Here is a 20460-nt window from a genome sequence, read left to right as displayed (position 1 = left end):
TTGTTTGGGTTGGCGCCGATACAGATACGTATGTGTAGACTAATCACTCAGCCCGGCGATCAGTGGGCATATCCTGGTATTGTCCTGCTGATCGTGTTTAATGGTGTCAGTCTGCAGGCACTGAGCTTTTGACATAATTATATTCTGCCCTGTTTGACATAACCTGGCTAAGGGGATTGGTCTTACTGGAAAGCCAATGGCAGCTGGGCGGGGGTACGTTCTTTGCTAAAAAATATAAATACTTGTTTGACTCAGACCATCACACTGCGTCAGTATGCCTTGACCGTGTGAGGTCTAAAAGTGCACATTTGGATTCTCTGATCTTCGATTGTGTTTGGTTTTCCTTTGCAACTGTGTGGATTAACTGGAGCCATGGAGGTAGGACTAACTGGAGTTTGGTGAACTTTTTTTGAAACAGGCCATGCACAGCACACAGCATAATGTGTTATTTAGTTATATGATGATGATGATGATGCTGCTACAGGTGGTGGTGATCATAATGGTGAGCATATGTATGTGTTTCAGGTGTGTATGAGGAGGTATTTGAGAGCAATTTTGGTTCTTCTGCATCTGACAGGTGAGTGAACGTCGGAGGATGTCCAAATAATTTTTGGTCTTTGTACTTAAAAGTCTTATAGACTATTAATATGTGAAATTCTTCATGTAAGATCCCCTGGTGCCCTACTTCTACAGTCAGCTGCATATTAGTGTATTTTGCGTGTGTCCAGCTTGCGTGGCAGGTATGACAGGGAGATGCAGTCTGTTCGGACGACAACACATTCACACTTTTGATGGGGTTTTATATGAGTTTCCCGGAGACTGCAGCTACCTGCTGGCAGGAGACTGCAGCCATCACTCCTTCACACTGCTGGGTGAGTCACACTCAGACAGTTCAATAAAGAAACAAACAGAATTGACCTCTAATGGTATCTGCTACTCAGCCAGTGCAGCTCAGTGGCTTGTGCGGAGCCTCTGCTATTGGTTTGATTCTCACTGGAATGTGTGTACTAAAACAGTGTATATACTTGTTCTGACATTTTGCTTTCTCATTTATCCTCCACTTTTTTAAATTTTCTGAAAAGAATCATAATTTTTATGATAATAAAATAAATGTATGTTAAATCTGCAGCTGATTTTGTCAATGGCAAAAGAACTGGAGTCACTCTGTTTCTGGGAGATGCCTTTGAGCTGCAACTGTCTGTTAACGGACGGCTCTCACAAGGAGAAAAAAAGTTGAGTAACAGAATATTGAAGATGTCATACAAAAATTAAAAGTTGTGTGTTATTGTATTGAAATATTGCAGAGTATAAAATCATCCCATCATTTGATTATGGAGAAGCTTGATGTGTGTCTCTTTTTTTGCAGACTGTCTGTGCCTTTTGCATCTCATTCTGTTTTCGTGGGCTCAGAGCTCGGCTTTTACAAGCTCTGGAGTGAGGAGTTAGGCTTCACTGTTACTATCGATAATGCAGCCAACATCGCCTTGACAATGATCAAACACCATGCCAACCGTACCTGTGGCCTCTGTGGCAACTTCAACACTGTATCAGCTGACGAATACACCGCTCAAGAGGGTAAGATAATGCGGGGTAGCGCCAAAAGTTTGTAATTGTGTGCGTATGTGGGAGATGTGAGGAGAGTTCATTATTACGGAAATCAAGGAAATGATTTGAGTCACCAGCACTCAGCAACAGGAAGAGTATCAGCTCAGTACAGGAAAAGATAACAAGGTGAAGGAAAGCAAGAGGAACAGTGGTAGGATGAGATTAAAAACTCTGTCAACTTGTTTATGTGCGTGTGTCTTTAGGATTCCTAACAGAGAACAGTTATGATTTTGCAAATTCGTGGGAAGTGAAGGGGGCTGATCAGTCATGTCGACGTGTCTCAAATCCCAGCCAGTCCTGTAACAGCACAAGAAAGAGTTCAGCGGTGAGAGGACAATTCACACACACACACACACACACACACACACACACACACACACACACACGCACACAAACATGTGTATCCATAGGATACCTGTAAAGATGTGATTGCATTCTACATGTCTGCAAACAATCTAAATATGAACAAAACATTTTTTTATTAAAAAAAAAGGTGGAAATACATTTTGACACACATTAAGGCATCTGAACCTTTGATGTAAAAGCATTTAGCTTTTAAAGGGTTATTTTTACTCTGCTTAAAACCGTCAGCTGCAGCTTGCTTACACTTGCTGAGCATCTCTAACACTCTCTGCAAACAGTATTTCTATTATTATTACTATTTGAAACTTTATTTGTATCCTTTACAACTTTTGTCCTGGTACAAATGGGCTTCCACTTACAGTAGATACGAGCTTCATTATAAAGGAACAGCTGGTTAGCAAGCTGATCTGACAGGTGTGAGAGCAGTTCTGTGCATGTATACTGTAGTCGTTGTGGGTGGTCTGATGTGAAAAAATCTGCCAGTTTTAGCAAGAACATTTTGTACCTCAGGAACACCCACGTGTGATGAAACCGTTAAAGGCTACATATTAGTGTGAAACCATTGCATGAAATTAATGTCTCCTTCACTAACTACAAGTCTGATCTTTTTTCTTGTTTCCCTAAAGGAAAATATTTATCTTTCAGATATCTTAATTGATATATCGGAGTGTTTTCTTTTCCAATTTCAACTACTTACTGACTTTAAACTGTCTTTCTACCTTATTTTATGGTCTTTAAATAATCAAAATCCTGTTTCCATCATGATGATACAAGTAGTCATCTTATAATCTACTCATCACGTGTCATTTCCCATTACCCTTATTTACATGAGCTGACAAGACATGGCAGCTCATGCATGACAAGACAAGAATACTAATATTTTCAGTCACAAATAACTGGGGTCTTTAAAAAAAAAAAAAAATGTTATAGAAAAACCTACCACCGCGAAAAGAAAACAAAAATGAACATCACTACGATATAAAGAACCATTTTCTTTTGATGTTTGTGTAGATTTTGTCGAGCTGCAGTGTGTTGCAGACGTCTAGTGTGTTTCTGCACTGTGCCCACCTGGTCTCTCCCGAGGCGTTCCTGTCGCTGTGTCAGGAGGAGGCGTGCCACTGTGACCAGAGGGAGGGAGAGGACTGTTACTGTCCAATCTTGTTGGAGTATGCTCGCACGTGCCACGCCCACGGGATACTCCTTCATGGCTGGCTGGAGGAGAGCCAGTGCTGTATGTTTGTCAGTTACTAAAGAAGGTAGTTGCAAGCTAAGAAGTCCCATTCATAATCTAAATGTGTGTGTTTGTGTGTTCAGTTCCCAAGTGTCCAATTGGGATGCAGTACATTGAATGCACAAAGTCCTGCTCTACAACCTGCCACAGTCTCAACATCCAGGAGGTCTGCAAGGAAGAGTGTGTGGATGGCTGTACATGCCCTGGTAACCTCCCACTCACTATATCTCCCTCTTTCACTGTCTGTTGCTCTGATACTCGTAGTTGTAACATGGTCGTGTTTGTTTCTCAGTGGGTAAGGTGCTGGATGGTAACCGCTGTGTGGAGGTATCTCAGTGTTCCTGTGTACACATGGGACGTCATTTCCCTCCAGGATCCACCATCTCTCAGGACTGCAACACCTGGTGAGGGAGCTACGTGCATGCAGAAACATGTAGAAATACACAGAAATACTGCTCGATGAAAAGTACAATGCTTCCTCAATAAATTGTTTCTTTGCTGCAGTGTTTGCCGTCACGGTTCCTGGGAATGCACCAATGAGGGCTGCCCTGGTGAGAGAGATGTACAGTAGTAGTCAATGCGCTGACTTACACATTCTACTGGTAAATAAAGTCCCCGGTTGCTAATTTCTGGTGTTATGTCTTTGTTTTCTGTATGTAGGCGAGTGCTTGGTGGTTGGCCAGTCTCACTTCAAGACCTTCGACAACAAGTTCTTCACTTTCACTGGTCACTGTCAGTATCTTCTGGCAAGAGACTGCACAGATAATGGGTTTTCTGTCATTATTGAGAACGTACAGGTAATGGTCTTTTTTTGGTTTCTTTTTTTTTTTGTCACTTTCCTGCCTCTAGCTGCTCAGTCATCTACAGCATATTGACTGTTGGTATTGTGTTTCAGTGTGCAGATGATCAGGATGCTGTGTGCACACGCTCAGTGACGCTCAGCCTGCCCTCTCTGGAGGACATGACAGTGAAGCTGAAGCATGGAGGGGTTGTCTCTGTCAACAGCATGGACATCCAGACCCCAATGCATCATGGTATGCCACTTTGGCTGAATAGTGCATAAGATCTACATTTTATACTTCCTCTTAGCATATCATACTGTATATGATATTGTATTTATAATAAAGCCTGAAGTATACAAGAGAAAGTACTGGAAATATTGTACTTCAACCTATCCTTTTCTGAAGAGAACAAAACATCAGCTCAAAGATACAAAAACAAAATCCTAAAGACATAGAAGACATTTAGTCAACACCAGCATATAAACATCAAGTAAAGATGTCGATCTGATTTCTTAAGAATTTTTTTAATCATTATTATCAGCACAAAATAAATAGTTATTGGTAGGCCTGTTATTTCAACAGTTTAAATCAACGCCACCTTAATTGTTTGCGCAATTTTACAGGTCGTCTGCATATCCAGAGATCTGTGCAGTCCTCTGTGCATGTTAAGTTTGGAGATGACTTTCGTCTGGACTGGGATGGGCGAGGCCACGTGCTTTTAAAGGTTGAACAATTCTCATGGATAAAGACTTTCATAATGGTACTGGTAATGGTACTTATGTTATAAGATAAGCAAACAACTTTACTGAAATGTGTCCACATACCCAGCTGGGACCAGGATGGGCAGGGCAGACCTGCGGCCTCTGCGGTAACTTTAATGGTAACCAAGGTGACGACTTCTTGTCTGGATCTGGTCTGGTTGAGGCGGGTCCTCAAGCGTTCGGCCAATCATGGAGGATCAACGGAGACTGTGAATCAACCCACAAACAGAAGAGCGATCCGTGTGCCATTAACCCCAAAAGAGGTATACTCACCCATATAGATGCACACATGATATATATATATATATATATATATATATATATATTTTATATATCTACTACCTCCTGCCCCTTTCAGTGTGTTTTGCAGAAGAGGCCTGTTCGGTGGTGATGTCAGACGTGTTCAGCGCGTGCCACTATTTGGTGAACCCGAGTCCGTTCCAGCGGTTTTGCCGTTATGATGTGTGTGCGTGTGCGGACGGTGAGGCGTGCCTCTGCTCTGCTCTGTCTGCCTACGCAGCTGCCTGCACTGCCAGAGGAGTGCTGCTCAACTGGAGGTCTCCCTCACTCTGTGGTAACGCTTTGATTAACGTACAGCTGATCATTCATATGCACATATACTAGTAAACATACAAACATTTCATTCCATTTTTGGACAGAAAACAGCACTGTTGAGTAAATGCAAAAGTCAGCAATAATCTTGGTTAGCCATAGCTTTCACAAGGTTAAGATCAGGATATCAGCACCACATCTGAATCTGTCTATTTGAATATTTGTATCATCAAGAGTACAACAACAGTCAATACAAACAACAAAGATCATAATCATAAAATCATAATTCCATGGATGGAAATGATGAAGATCAGACTAGATCCCTAACCCTGATTTCTTTTTGTCAGAACTTGAGTGCACTCGAGGCCAGGTGTATGAGACCTGTGGGAGTGTGTGCGACCGGACCTGCCGTGCTCTGTCTGGCGCTGAGTTAGGATGTCAGGAGGAGAGAGTGTGTGAGGAGGGCTGTTTTTGTCCTGCTGGAAAGTACCTGAGCGACTCCGGAGAGTGTGTGACAGCTGACCTCTGCAACTGCCTGCACGAGGGACAGCTTTACCAGCCTAATGATGTCTACGCAGATCACAGCAGCATCTGGTCAGTGACCGTGCATGTGTGTATTCAGATACTATGCTAACTGATATTCATAGATACACTTTCACTTTGTGTGTGTTTCGCTTGTGTGTGTAGCTACTGTGAGAATGGCTCCATGCGCTGTAGCTCCCCTGAGATGAGTACGTTACTGTCTGACCTCTTCTATGATGATGATGACCTGGCACCATCCAGAGGTACAATTTCAATATTTTACAGACATTCAATAGAGCGTCTGTGTGTTTCGTGACTTGTATAATCCATTATCCATATTATATCTTTCATTTGCTTTTAACATGAGACTTTGCTGTTCTTGTATGCAACTGTGTCAGTAGAGTATTTATCTGGTCTGATCCCCCTAAAGATCAGGTAGTTGTACAAGTTAAACAGCTTTATTATCTTTTCTGAATTTCTAATATATTTTGCATTTTAGGAACTAATCACCAACTTCATGAAAGTCAGCTACATATTGGTGTGTTTGTTTTTGTGTACGCAGCCCGCCGGTCAGCACAGTGCCCGCCTCCACTCGTCCATACAGAGTGTGTTGGAGGAGAAAAAGGCCTTGAGTGTGCCAGAACCTGCCAGAATCTGGATCTGCCCTGTGTCAGCCCCACCTGCATCCACGGCTGCCTCTGTCCTCCTGGCACAGTAGGTGGTTTGTTATCTCTGTGTTTGTGTGTGTGTGTGTGTGTGTGTGTGTGTGTGTGTGTGTGTATGTGTGTGTGTGTTTGCTGTAGATAAAATACCAAACATCTAAAATAGAACATGCTGATTGATAAGCGGATTGATTTCAGGTACGTCACCGCAGAGACTGCATCGCACCGGCACAGTGTCCCTGTTACCATAACAACAGGCCATATGCATCAGGACAGACCATCTCTGTGGACTGCAATACCTGGTAAAGGATTGTTTGCATACATGGTCATGAAGGGGAATACTTGCAACATGTTTGCTAAACAGGCTTTTTCGTTGACAGTGTGTGTAAGAGCAGGAAGTGGCACTGCACAGAGAAGGCGTGCGATGGTGTGTGCCGCACTGTGGGGGAGGGGCATTACGTCACTTTCGATGGCCTGAAATACTCGTTCCCTGGCCTCTGCCGATATGTCCTGGTCCAGGTAAGAGACGGAGAGATACAAAAAGAGCTCCAGGGTGGATCACACAGCACACTGATGTCAAACAGAAACATGCAACATGCATTGATTTAATAACGTTTTTTTCTACCTTTACTATCAATAGGATATGTGTAATGGAGAAGAGGGTTCATTCAGAGTGCTGGTGGAGAATGAGGCCTGTGGAATTGTGGGACATCACTGTGCAAAAGCTATTACAGTCTTCTTCCACGGAGGGTTGATTGTAATGCAACATGGAGAGGTAACACACACACACATGCACACACACAAAGTGGCCTGCCCATATAAACTCAAAAAGCGTTGCAGCGATGAAAGTCATCAGACATGAACATAACGTCTTACATATAACATTACATTGCAAACAATAAAGGTTCACTTCCTAAACTTTCTTTTAATAACATACAACCAAAAGGAATCATGAGAAAAAAGACTATAACACTGCAAACAAAGTATCTTTTCATCAGTGAGACTATTAAACCTGCCTGTTTTTATAACACTGTAGTTATGTTTCATGAAATGGTCTGTTTATGATTTAATTACGAGTATGTACCGTACATGCAGTGTATGAGCATTTGCACAACTCGGTACATAATTAGTCACTTGTGAGCAATAAGCGTATAAAAATAGAGAAGTGTTTATGTTGAATATTGTTTATCACTCTAATGCAAGAACAAACAGCATGGTGTCGTTTGCATAACGTTTGGATACAAACCATAAAATAATTGCAATTTGTAAAGCAGCAAAGTTGATCAGATACAACCAACGGTCACAGGTCAGATGTCTGACACATTCATATACGTCATATTCTGCTTTACTCACTCAGTCTGAGTCTTGAAACCTAACTTTTCAGACTTGACCTGTGAGTATTGTGGTGGAAAAAAACTATTCAATAGTACCGAGTGAGTCCTATAATACTGAATACTGAAACAAGAAACATCGAGGAAAGAAGTTTGTCTTTAAAGTATTTATTCTCTGGCCAGAGAAGGCTTCACCGTCATACAGACTGCAGCACAGTCTGCAGAGGAATCAGCCAGGAAGCCAGTGTCTCTCTTGCTTATAAGCATCTCAGCACACAGTAGGGGGGAACATCAGGTATTTCCATTATAACAATTGATCAGCAGTTTCAAGCTCCCCATTGACCCCTCCAGTCATCCCCTTCATCTTCTGAGCCTTGTCACACAAAGACATGTGTCTTTATTACTCTTGCATATCTCTGAGAATCTTCACACCTCAACATTCTCTGGTTAAACTGCACCCCCCACTGAGTCGCTCCCTCTTATCAAAGCAAAGGCCTGAGATAACCCATATGGTCCTGTTACCACTCTCCTAGGTGCACAATCATATGTCACATATATAGTTGTGTTAGTGAGTAAGGCACATGAACTAAATCACAGTAGAAATGTACTAGCACAGGGAAAAGTCTCTATCACAGTATATGCATCCATGGCATCTTTCTCTCTCATAGGTGAAGATGAAGAGACCGGTCCTACAGAGCTCACAGGTGGAGATTGTGAAATCTGGTCAGTTTTACACCGTGCTGCTGGGGAAACACATTTCCCTCAGCTGGGATAAAGGAACTCGCCTCCTGGTTCACATCTCAGCCACATACAGGGTACTTATGTATTATAACAACACTTTTGACAGGTTTGAACTTGTTTGTCTTATTTACGTTATTTTATTTCAAACATATTCTTTTTGTTGCATACATTTTATTGTGTGTAGGGCCAGGTGTGCGGTCTGTGTGGTAACTTTGATGGAAACGTCAACAACGACTTGGTGAGCAGTAACAACCAGCTCGAGGTGGACTCCTCACACTTTGGGAACTCCTGGAAGGTTATTCCCAGCTGTGCAGATGTAACACAGGTAAGGTCTTAGATTAAAGGGTCGGTTCGCTCAAATTACAGAGTAGCACATTTCCTGTCTAGCTTTGATTTTAGGAAAAGTTAGGGCCAGCTCTTTAACAGTAATATGTAGATGTGGCTGTATACAATACTGTTCCATACATGCTCCAGAACTGGAGCATTTAGGAACATAGACTTTTGTTGTTTGTGGGCAAGTATAAGAATACCAGATGGGCTGTCAATTGACAAGATGAGAAATTGAATAGAAAATGAAGCAGACTACATGTTTCCAGGGATGGATTACCTACCCCAGGAAAGCCTGGGCAAGTTGGGTCTTATAGCATATTGACTAAAAGCCAATGGCTGCCTGGAAGGTTTGAAATCAACCTTAAAATGTAAATTTTTGCTAACTATTAACTACTAACAATTGCATTTCTAGTATAGAATAAGATGTAGATACTGTCACCCTATATTTATGTGTGGTCTTGTGTGTATGATGTAGATACCCGCTCCTTGCAGCGACAATATTGTCAAGCTGGTAACAGTGGAGCAGTCGTGTCGTGTGATCACTGGTCCTCTCTTTAGAGAATGCAACAGCCAGGTGAGTGTAATTACAGACATCATTGTTATGTTCATGCACTTGGTCCTCTCTTAACATTTTCCTGTGTCTCCAGGTGGATGCAGAGCCATATGTAGATATGTGTGTGGAGGCAGCATGCTCTTGTCCATCAGTGGGCGACTGTGCGTGTTTCTGTGACGTCATCGCGGCCTACGCTCAGGCCTGTTCAGAGAGCGGTGTATCCGTCAGCTGGAGATCCAATGACCTTTGTCGTGAGTGTGAAGAATTTCTCATCCACGTTTAGAATTTCATCATGTATATTTTCTGGCTGAAATATAATTTATTGTCTGGAAAATATATCACGGCTGCTCGAACAAGCTAAACCAGTCAACCAATGTCTTCTAAGCTATCAAAATCAAGTGGCTGGAAAAAAAAGTAAAATAAGATAACAATAATAACTGAAGAATTCTGTCTGAAACACAAGTCCACCTCCCATGCAGCTCTTTTCAAAACACTTATACCACAACCACTTTTCAGTACTGCTATCGTTCCCACACATGACACCTTTTGTGTCATCAACAAGAGTTAACACTTTTAAAGTTACCATGAATTTCTTTTGGGGTTTTAGTTCAAGCATCATGCTCTTGTTTTTCACTCGGATAAACTATATCTATACTCTGATATCAGAAAAAAAAAAATCTACTCTTTATGGTATTGTTAAGAAATGTTTTCTGCATTTCTGAATACTTTATAATGCAGGTCACATGTCCTGTTTATCTTGAAGGAAGAGATCTATGGAGTTAGGATTGTTAAAAAGCAAAGGCCAGATTTTGTCGCATGGTTAATATTATAATATATTGTTAAACTTTTGTTTCTTTAGCCATAAGCTGTGAGGAACTGAACCCGAGGAGCCCAGGTGTAGGGGAAGAGTTATGCCAGTGGAGATATAATACTTGCGGCCCTGCCTGTCCGGTCACCTGCCAGCACCCAGATCCCCTCCATTGTTCGTTGGCATGTGTGGAAGGTTGCCATGCCTACTGCCCCCCAGGTGCCAAAAATACTCACCAAACATATTTGAACATGCAAAATCCTAATGCAGTATACCGTATATATGTACGTATGTATGTCAATATGCAAATAATGTAGGCTAGTTTAACTTCAGCCCTTTTTTTTCTATTCTTAGGCCAGCTACTGGATGAGGTGGCCATGCGTTGTGTAGATCCCTCTCAGTGTCAGGTGTGCATCCACGAGGGTCAGAGAATTTCCCACGGTAACAAAGTCATCTTAAACCACGATAACCCGGAGCACTGCAAGATATGGTAATACTGCATTAGAACCCTCAGTAAGAAGTCTGCATATTTTGGATTGGTAAATAATGCTTTGCATATTATAAGATGCTGTATTTTTCTTTTCTTAGTCACTGTGACAACAACACACTGAGCTGTGAAGTTTGTGCCTCCTCCGCCGTGTTCACCACTCCCACACCAACAGCCGACTATGCCACCTTCACAACCCTGCCCTTCACCACCTTGATGCCTGAGGGCACGTGTGACCGCGCTATGGATCTTGCATTCCTACTAGATGGTTCAAAAGCCCTGAGTGAAGATGAATTTCAGGCAACTAAAGAGTTTATACTGGGAGTGGTTGAACCCTTCCGCATGGGCTCAGCTCACACTCGAGCCACAGTGCTGCTTTACCACTCTGGAGTCAAAACCTATGACCTGCAGGTAGATTAACATAGGTTGTACATGTGTGAGACAGCAACGTCTTTATTCTTGCACAAACATATGCAATGCTGCTTTAGGAATTCTGTGGAATAATACTTAATCGGTCATTCAAATTTACAGAAACTGAAAGTCATCGTAAAGGTCTTCACCTGGTTGCTTGATCTACCTGTTTTTCTCTCTCATTCATGCCCGTAGGTTCAGAAGTGGCTGTTTAAGAAGACTGTGCGTGACCTGCATTACACGGGAGGAGAAGCGGCCTTCTTGGATGAGGCTGTCAAGTACCTGGCTATCAACATCTACGACAAGAACAAGCGTGACCATGCCGGCCGTGTTGCCATCATCTTAACTGCTAGTGCCAACCCTCGCCGCGTCAATGCCATTGTCAAGATGCTCCGCAAGAAAGCCATCACCACCCTGACAGTGGCATTGGGTCCCGGGGTAAACATGGGGCAGATAGATGACATCACCAACGTCAACCCGGGAAACAGGGCCTATATGCTGAGCAGCACAGGTGAGCTGCCTGAACGTCTGTTAGAGCTGACAGATTACCTCTGCACCTTGGGGATGGAGCCTGAGGTAGTGAAACCTCCAATGCCAAAGTCCACTCCGGGTAAAGCTCGGCAGGGCACGACCCCCACAACCCCGGCTCCTCGTCTGGAGCCCAACCCCACACTATACCTTCCAAACACTTCTACGTCCACCTCACCCTCTGGCCTGTTTCCCATCACCACATGTCTGATTTTCATCCTGGAAGGCTCCGATGCAGTTGGTGAGTTCAACTTTAATAAGTCGCTTCTCTTCGTGGAGAAAGTTATCTCACAGCTGACGGAGGAGTCCATTCTAATCACTGTGATCCAGTACTCTGTAACCGTCACTGTGGAGATCCGTCAGTGGGAGTTGAGGCGGCAGAGGACCCTGCTGCTGCAGCGACTGAGCAAGATTCGTTGGAGGGGTGGAAGTAAGACGAACACAGGAGCGGCTGTCACTACAACTTTTCAAGAAATGGCTACGGTCCAGCCTTCACGCGGCCCAACCCCTCCTCAGCTGGTCTTCCTTGTGACAGAAAATCCGCCTACTGACACAGTAACACGCCCGCCATCTACGAGTACCCACACACAAGTGTACCCCATTGGTGTTGGAACAAAAATACATGAGATTGACTTGCTGCCATTCAGCTCACCTCAATGGCCGGTGATTGTTGATGACTACAACGGTCTGTCAACCCTGGTACACCGTGTTGTCAATATCACACGCACCGCAGTCAGGCCCCGCTTTCCTACGCTGACACCCCTGGTTGTCCCAAAACACTCCGACCTGCCACCCTCAGGTACAGAAGACACACTCATTCCAATCACTCAGTCCACCAGGGGTCCTATGCCTGTACTAATTTGTGATTATATCTTTGCACAGTGCCGTGTAAGACGCCTGTGGATGTGTTGTTCCTGTTGAAGGCTGGAGGGCAGTTTGAGGACATGAAGACATTTGTGAAAGCTTTCATCAATAATGCTGACATAGGTAAGTATGACTCAGCCCCTAAACGCCCAGCTACATTTTTCTATGTAATGTGAACTGCATTTCACTCATGTTTAGTATTGTTATTAGTCTTGTTCAATAATATTTCAAAATAATAATAAAAATAAGGGGGCAGCTGTGATTTCTATCCACTATTATTAGTCAGATCATAAGTGGTTTAACAGCAATCAGGTTAATTGTTTTGGATCAGAGATTTCTAGTCATTTATTTAAATAGTGGGTCATCAAGACACAGAATAGAGGAGACATGTCAATAGGGGCTAACATGTTGTCTCAAGTGTATAACATGGCAGGTACATATATACTAATACGTATTCGGGTAACCAGATTCTAGATCTCTCTTCCCTGCATTGCTTCATTCATTTAAGTTCTTTATGTGTGCAGGGCTGAGTGGCACTCAGGTGAGTGTGGTTCAGTATGGAGACACCAACACTGCAGAGCTCACCTGGAAGGATGAACAGAGCAAATCCCAACTCCTGAACCTGGTGGGGAGCATACCAAGCAGGACCGCCGCTGCCCCAGCGCTAGGTAGTGGATAAGTCGACTAATATGTGCACACACATTAAAGCAGACCCACACAAGCTCACTGCTCTTGTCTTTCTGCAGGCTCTGCACTGCGATTCGCTGTGCAGACGGCCATCGGTGGGAAGAGCGGTGGAAGAGTCGGTGTAGCCAAGGCTGTGGTGATGCTGGTGACTGACAAATCAGCTGATGATGTCAAAGAAGCAGCTAATGAGGCACTGGCAGCAGGTGATTAAGTTGACAAAATGAACATGCGATACCTCAGTTCGAAATTCAGTTGGTATGTTTCCATCATCAGTTTTACTGACAACAGTACCTTCACTCAGGTGTGTCAGTGTTCCCCATCGGGGTGGGGCCACGCTATGACAGGAGTGAGATTGGCATACTCGGCCACCAGGGCAACAAAGACAACACTCTGCACTTGAACAGCATGGATCAATTACTGATGTTGCTGACTCTAGACAACAGTTACACAGAGAGAATCTGCACAGGTGCTTACAGACACACACACACACACACACACACACACACACACACATACAGTTACTCTTTCTTCCAAGTAAAAATAATGAATGCTCAGAAATAAATCTGTTCTTTTGTATAGTTTTAATAGTAATGCATTATAATGCAAGTGATAATTGATCATAATGATGGTATCGGTTGTTTACTTTGGTTCTTAGCTGGTCCACCAGGACGGTGTGTTGATGATAATGGAAATGAGAGAAAGGTGAGTAATGTCTGCAGAGGTTGAATACCAATTAGAGCAGTGCAGCAGGCTTTTACAGCATGACTTGTAATGAATTGTCTGATCTTGTGATTCAGCCTGGTGAGTCATGGCTGCAGGAGGACGGCTGCCACTCTCTCCTGTGCCACCCCGGTGGGGTAGTGACATTACAAAACCACAAAGTCAGCTGTGACAGACTGGAGCCGCCGGCTTGCAGAAACAACATGCCACCTGTCAGAGTCCAGGAGACCTGTGGCTGCCACTGGGAATGCCCTTGTATGTTCATCTAAAGAATCAAATAGCTTCTGAAGTTTCTTGCATCGCATTTAACCCGTCTATATTCCCTTTCCCACGTGGGCTGTTAACAATGAGTGGCGGTGACTTGCATTCCAGGCTATTTATACTGACTGTTAACGGATCACGTGGCTCCTGTACAATCACTCTCTTCCTCTTGCCTGGTGTGTGTGTGTGTATTGACAGGCATGTGTATCGGCAGCTCCACCAATCACGTGGTGAGGTTTGATGGCTTGGCACTTAGGCTGGATGGGGAGGGTGCGTGCGCCTATACACTTCTCACTGTCAGCAGAGGCATCAGTGAAGGGTCAGAGGTCAAACTCCACAGTGGGCCTTGTCAGGACTCAGGGAATTACAACCAGGTCTGCATGAAAGCCATGGAGGTGATCCATGGACCACATAAACTGCTGCTGAAGGATGATATGACGGTAAGCTGTGTGTGTCGCTGGTTAGGATGCCTTCATACTGAAATCGATCGTTATCCGTGAGTCGATGAATGTTTATTTACTGGCTATGTAATTGTTTGAGCAGGCAGTGATTAATCGGGAGGAACTTGCTCTGCCGTGGCGGTTTGCTGGCCTAGAGCTGGTGCGTTATGGAGGAGTGATGCTGCAGCTCAAGTCGAACAACGGCTACGTCCTAACTTTCACTCCCCAGAGCAATGAGTTTACCATCACACTGCGCAGCTCCGCTACCACAGGAGACACCGCTGGACTCTGCGGTAACAAAAAATAAAAACCCATTTATACAAGTGTAAAATAAGTCAGCCCTGTTTTTCTTTATTTATTTGCTTGTAGTGTAACTGTTACTCCTTCCTCAAACCACAGTTCTCTCTCTTTCTATCTTTCTTCCAGGTGCCTGTGGGGAGGAGAAGTTGAACATCCTATCTTTACGTAACGGCAGCTCGACCGCTAACCAGCCTGGCTTCATCTCAGACTGGACCGTGGCTGTAGATGATGGTGTGTGTCTGCCAAAGCGGAGGGCGGTGTGTGTGTCTGGAGCAGCGATGGGATGTCAGGCCCTACGTTCTGAGGTCTTTGAGCTGTGCCATGATCATATTCCCGTCCAGGTGTTCCTTGCAAAGTGTGAGGAGCAGGCCTGTGAGGAGTCGGATGCATGCGAGCTGATTTCTGCCTACGCACGCCTCTGTAGACAGAGAGGTGTGTGTGTGGACTGGAGGAGCCCGCACCTCTGCCGTAAGTTAGTTTTTGACATGTGTATATATGTTTCAATTCAGCAGACACAGTTTAACACCCAGTCTGAGCATGAACCTAAACTTTAGCCTGAATTGTGTGTTGCAGCATTACAATGCCCCAGCTCCATGCTGTATGCTGCATGTCGGACAGGGTGTGTAGAGGAATGTGGTAGCATACAGGCATTGCAAGGCGACTGGTCGGTTGCCAGAGGTAACGAGTCATCCTGTATGGACACACCTACCGAGGGCTGTTTCTGTACTGGAGGGACAGTTTTGCATCACGGACAGTGTGTATCACCAGAAGCATGCAGGCAGTGTGTCGACCATCATGGACGCACGTATACGGTGAGACGCATGAGAAGACAAATATGACTGAATGTGTGAGGAAAGGAGGCAAAATCTAAATCAATTTCCAACTTCTCAGTTACAGAAACACATTCTGATAGAACCACTGAGGTGTTCACCAGTAAAGTGTGCTTTGAGCGCCCTCTAGTGTTTCTTTTTAAGACATCAATAACATTAAACATGGTGTGATGTTTTTCGTACAGTACATGCAGAGTTGGGTACCAGATGAGAACCCATGTTTGATTTGCATGTGTTTGGACCAACAACACATCAACTGCACTGCCCGGCCCTGCAATGACGTCAAAGGCAAGCTTTCTGCTGCTTATGCTCATACAGTAAAAAATATATATATATATATTAGTGTTGCATTGTGTGTTTGGATATACCACTTTAATAATGAATCATTTGTATGTGTGTGCAGCTCCAGTATGTGGACCCTGTGAGATCCTGAGAGAGAAGAGAGACTCTAAGTGCTGCCAAGAGTACGAGTGTGGTATGTAAAAAAAACACCATGTTGCATTATTACGTTTCTGTTTCCAGTTCAGTATTACAGTAGCCTCATCAAATGAGTGGGGGGAAAATAGACCTGTCTGTGTTCAATAGGATATAATATGTGTGTGATACTAGGTCCCATTTCCATCTAGAAGAGATATTGGAAGGTTGCTGCTGAACGCTAGAATATATTGCTCACACATCAACAATGCAACAATTTATTGTAATTTATTGCTAGCGAAACATAATTAAACTTCAACCACCTAAATATTCAACAGCTAATTAAAAAAACAACTTAAATCATTCATTAAATTGTAAGTGCTCTATATTTATCACGCAGTTGTATCTCATATAGAATGTATATCTCGCCCAAATGCAACAGACAGTCTCACTCTGTGACTTTTCAGCGTGTGATGTGATGAATTGTGATGTGCCTGAAGTGCCCCGCTGTGAGGACGGGGAGGCTGTGGTTCTGAAAAACCCTGGGGAATGTCAACCTATACACGAGTGCGGTATGCCATTAACGCATTCTCTGTGATGTTCAAGCTCTGCTTTTCTCTGGCACACATACAGACATGAAACAGAGCACACATCTATGTGATCTCTTTCACGTGTTTCTCTTCATCTCTTTTCCCCCTCGCAGTCTGCAAAAAAGGAGAGTGTGCTGTTCAAGCTCCCCCCGCTTGTGCCGCACACCGCCAACTGTCAGTGAAAAACACAAAGTGCTGCGACGTGGTTGAATGTGTGTGCAACTGCCAGAACTCCACGCACACCTGCCCTACTGGGTTCATCACATCCTCCTCTACGGACGACTGCGGCTGCACAGAAACCACCTGCCTGCCAGACAAGGTGTTTGAGGAGGGTGTGTTTGTTTAAATGCATCTGTTTTCATTTATGTGCTTTTACTGTTTAAACTATCCTGCTTTTATTATTTGTGTCTATCCAGGTGTGTGTGGTTGGTGGCATGGTTCACCCAGTGGGGAGTGAATGGGAGGAAGTATGCCAGAGGTGCAGGTGCACCCAGCTGCAGGACAAAGACACATCACTGCACATCGCTCAGTGTACGCCGCCCGTGTGTGATCGAACCTGCCCTCAGGTGAGCACACAAACACCAAATATACACATTTTCATTATGCTTCTATAACCATCAATCCATATATATTTATTATATATTTCAGGGCTCCACTTACACTCCATCAAAAGGAGAGTGCTGTGGCAAGTGCACAACGACCAGCTGTGTGGAGTCAAAGGGAGAGATACGAGGGGACACACTGTCTGGGCAAAACCTCAGACGCGTATGTGCAGAGAAATCATACATGCCTGAATAATATAGGCAACCAATTCTCCATATACAGCTTAATGTGATGTTTGAATAACAATAACAATCCCTCTGCTTAGGCAATATATTTCTGGCTGTGTATTGTTTCAGAGGAGCACTTTCTCCTCTCTTTTAATCTAATCTCTGTGTTTCTTTTAATAGGTGGGAGAGGTATGGCAGTCTCCTCAGGATAAATGTGTGTTACATCAGTGTATGAAAGTGAAAGACGAGGTGTTCATCTCTGCAACAAACGCCAGCTGCTCTGTTATGGACACCCCATCCTGCCCGCTGGGAACAGAGTTACGCTGCGTCACCCAGGATTGCTGCCCCAGCTGCCACTGCGGTAAACACACATTCATACGCAATTACACACATAGGAAAACATAAACGGACCATTTGGCACAGCAGGGTGTTGTTAGGAGGAGAGTGTCCTTCAACTAGCAGGCACTATATCATAAACTCAGTATACTGAGATGCAGTCGCAGTGTCTGTCCAGCAGATGACTCTCTCTCACATTTGTGTCACCCCAGAGCCTCTTATCCTCACCTGACCTCACAAAGCCTGGGGTCTAATGCTGTGTTTAATAAATAACATTTCAATTACTTGTGCTGTTCTCTCCACAGCTCCTAGGGATGTCTGTGTCCTCAACAAGACTATGATAGGAGTAAGTCGTGCAGAAAAGCAAACCCTTCTTTTGTATTAGAACATTTTGAATGGTTCCTTCAATGCTCCACCTGTGTGTGTTTGTGCAGGCAGGGGAGAAGCTGATGGTGGACGTGTGCACACACTGTGAGTGTAATGTGGAAGACGGTGCCGTGAGGAGATACAGACTGTCCTGCAGGAGAATCAGCTGTCCCAATTGCCCTATGGTAACCACCATCCAATCATTATTTTTTACCATTATCATTTGGCATCATCATCATCGTCATCGTCATGACTAACCAACAAATTCAAACGTTCGTCATTTTCATCAAAGATTTTCTAATCCGCTGACCACATTCCCTCCCTACTCGTCATTTAATTGTGGCCACAACGTTTTCCATGATTCACTCTGCTTAAAGAGGTAAATAGTCAATTATTTATGAGCACAAAAGGGCCCAGACACATTTGTCTTTGTATTTACATTAATGTCCTTCTGGTGTCTGTCCCGATGAGCTAACAGGCAATACTAACCACAACGTTTTCAGGGATACACTCTGCAGAAGGAGGAAGATGCTTGCTGCGGCCGATGTGTTCCCACTGCCTGCTTCATGCAAAGGCCAGACGGGAAACTGATCAGTCTGCAGGTAGGTTCTTCGCAGAAAAGACGACGTCTTGCTCATGAACACTGTCACACACAGAACGCAGACATTGATGCTCATACCGACTCATTTGCTGTTGAAAAGAAACTTGATAATAAGGATGATGCTTTTGATATTGATATATTTTATACAGACCTTTTCCAGATAGCACCATACTGTGTTATACTATTTTATACAACTGCTATACTATGTTATTCTACACTGCACTATGCTTGTTCCTTGGATCAATACAGTTTGTCTACATCAGAAATATAATATTTTGTTTTCATTTAAAAAAGAGACAACAGCTTCTCAGCAGCATATATGAATGCTGATCTAAGTGTGTGCCTCTCTCCCTCCAGGTCAACACCACTAGCGAGGACGGTTGCAACCTGTATACCTGTGGTGTAAACGGTAAAGGGGATATTGTCCTTCAAACCAGAGTGACCACCTGCCCTCCTTTTGACCGTCAAACTTGCCTGGACCAGGGGGTACGACTGCTTCAAAAAACTGCCCTATACCTCCATCTCCCAGTGTTCCCACCCCTGAACAGCTGTAGCTGCCAAACATTTGTATAACATTTTTCCTCTCCTGTTTGTTTTCAGGGGAAAGTTAGCCAGCTCGGAACAACCTGCTGTGAGACGTGTAAGTATAGCTGTGGTCTCTGCAAGACTGGTACACTATTTTTTTTTAATTTGGACTTTCTGATTTTAATACGTGTGTGTGCATGTATGAAGGTACGGAACCAGAGTGTCGGAGGACAGTAGGAACGCTTAACTACATCAAAGTGGATGATTGCCAATCAGAGCACCAGATAGAATTGCACTATTGTGAGGTAACAGACTTCTGACACACACACACACACACACAGGATGATTAATCCCCCCCAGGATTAGCCAGCAAAGTTCAATGAAATCACACTGTAACACTGTCCCTCTCCATCCCACCCTCTCTACCTCTCCCTGTGGTGCTGTCTATCTGTCCATCTGTCCGTCTGTCTATCAGGGCAAATGTCGCAGTAAGTCCATGTTCTCCCTGGAGAGCGCTGCTGTGGAGCAGGAGTGTGTGTGCTGTGCTGCCGTGGAGACGGAGCCTCTCAGTGTTCCCGTCCTGTGTGCCAATGGCACTCGTAGCCAGCAGACTGTCCTGTCTGTCACCGCATGCGACTGTCTGTCCAAACACTGCACCTAGAGAAAGGGGAAGAGAGAGAGAGAGTGTTTATAAATGCAGAGGGTATATGTGTATCCAAGTAAAATGTACCCATATACAAAATAAATACACAACAATAAAACAAACCTGACAGTTTTTTTGTAATCACTAATTTTGTCTCTGTCTTTTCTTTTCATATTATTGTTAGTAATTAAATGTATGGGTTTGTAGAGATTTATGTTGGTCATTGAGATGTTTGAATATGTTTTTCTGATGGGGGATAAGTGCTTTTCTCCATTTCAAATTATTATTGAATGCTTTGGGAACATACACAAATATTGTAATACATCAATCAATCAATAAAATAATAAATGTTTCCGCTCTATGTAAGATTATAAATTATTTTTTGCATTCATATTTTGTTTGGGGTCTTCTGAGACCTGCAGATGGTAAGCGAGGTTCACTTTTAA

The 20460-nt window shown here is 43.8% G+C and overlaps 1 protein-coding gene across 1 annotated transcript; it reads left to right on the top strand.

Moving 5' to 3' along the window:
* The first annotated feature begins 105 nt into the window (after window positions 1-105).
* On the top strand, window positions 106-20365 carry vwf (von Willebrand factor). The gene is made up of 53 exons (XM_031866790.1): window positions 106-378; window positions 526-577; window positions 729-872; window positions 1130-1232; window positions 1367-1575; window positions 1809-1930; window positions 2980-3199; window positions 3283-3405; window positions 3492-3603; window positions 3704-3750; window positions 3860-3996; window positions 4095-4233; window positions 4605-4705; window positions 4810-5005; window positions 5101-5316; window positions 5642-5888; window positions 5982-6079; window positions 6379-6530; window positions 6677-6780; window positions 6859-6997; window positions 7119-7253; window positions 8478-8624; window positions 8735-8875; window positions 9356-9454; window positions 9528-9684; window positions 10293-10460; window positions 10596-10731; window positions 10830-11139; window positions 11335-12466; window positions 12550-12654; window positions 13056-13199; window positions 13278-13421; window positions 13520-13684; window positions 13874-13920; window positions 14016-14193; window positions 14398-14639; window positions 14743-14932; window positions 15066-15407; window positions 15513-15751; window positions 15955-16057; window positions 16173-16244; window positions 16651-16755; window positions 16887-17092; window positions 17190-17339; window positions 17422-17538; window positions 17724-17904; window positions 18185-18225; window positions 18314-18430; window positions 18749-18847; window positions 19204-19332; window positions 19447-19486; window positions 19579-19676; window positions 19847-20365. Exons 1-53 carry the CDS (start codon window positions 373-375, stop codon window positions 20030-20032), a joined length of 8532 nt encoding a protein of 2843 aa, XP_031722650.1. The 5' UTR covers window positions 106-372; the 3' UTR covers window positions 20033-20365.
* The last annotated feature ends 95 nt before the right edge of the window (window positions 20366-20460 follow it).

This window comes from Anarrhichthys ocellatus, unplaced genomic scaffold (assembly GCF_004355925.1).
Source record: "Anarrhichthys ocellatus isolate YVR2014 unplaced genomic scaffold, GSC_Weel_1.0 scaffold2, whole genome shotgun sequence".
In the NCBI taxonomy this organism is placed as follows: Eukaryota; Metazoa; Chordata; class Actinopteri; order Perciformes; family Anarhichadidae; genus Anarrhichthys; species Anarrhichthys ocellatus.
Note: the sequence above shows the minus strand (reverse complement) of the source record. Positions and strands in the feature narration are given on the sequence as shown.

Bases quoted from the DNA above. Each gene is read 5' to 3' on its own strand.
- vwf (XM_031866790.1), top strand. The intron at 19,333-19,446 runs GTACGACTGCTT...GTTTGTTTTCAG, and splicing joins AAACTTGCCTGGACCAGGGG to GGGAAAGTTAGCCAGCTCGG. The intron at 19,487-19,578 runs GTAAGTATAGCT...GCATGTATGAAG, and splicing joins AACAACCTGCTGTGAGACGT to GTACGGAACCAGAGTGTCGG.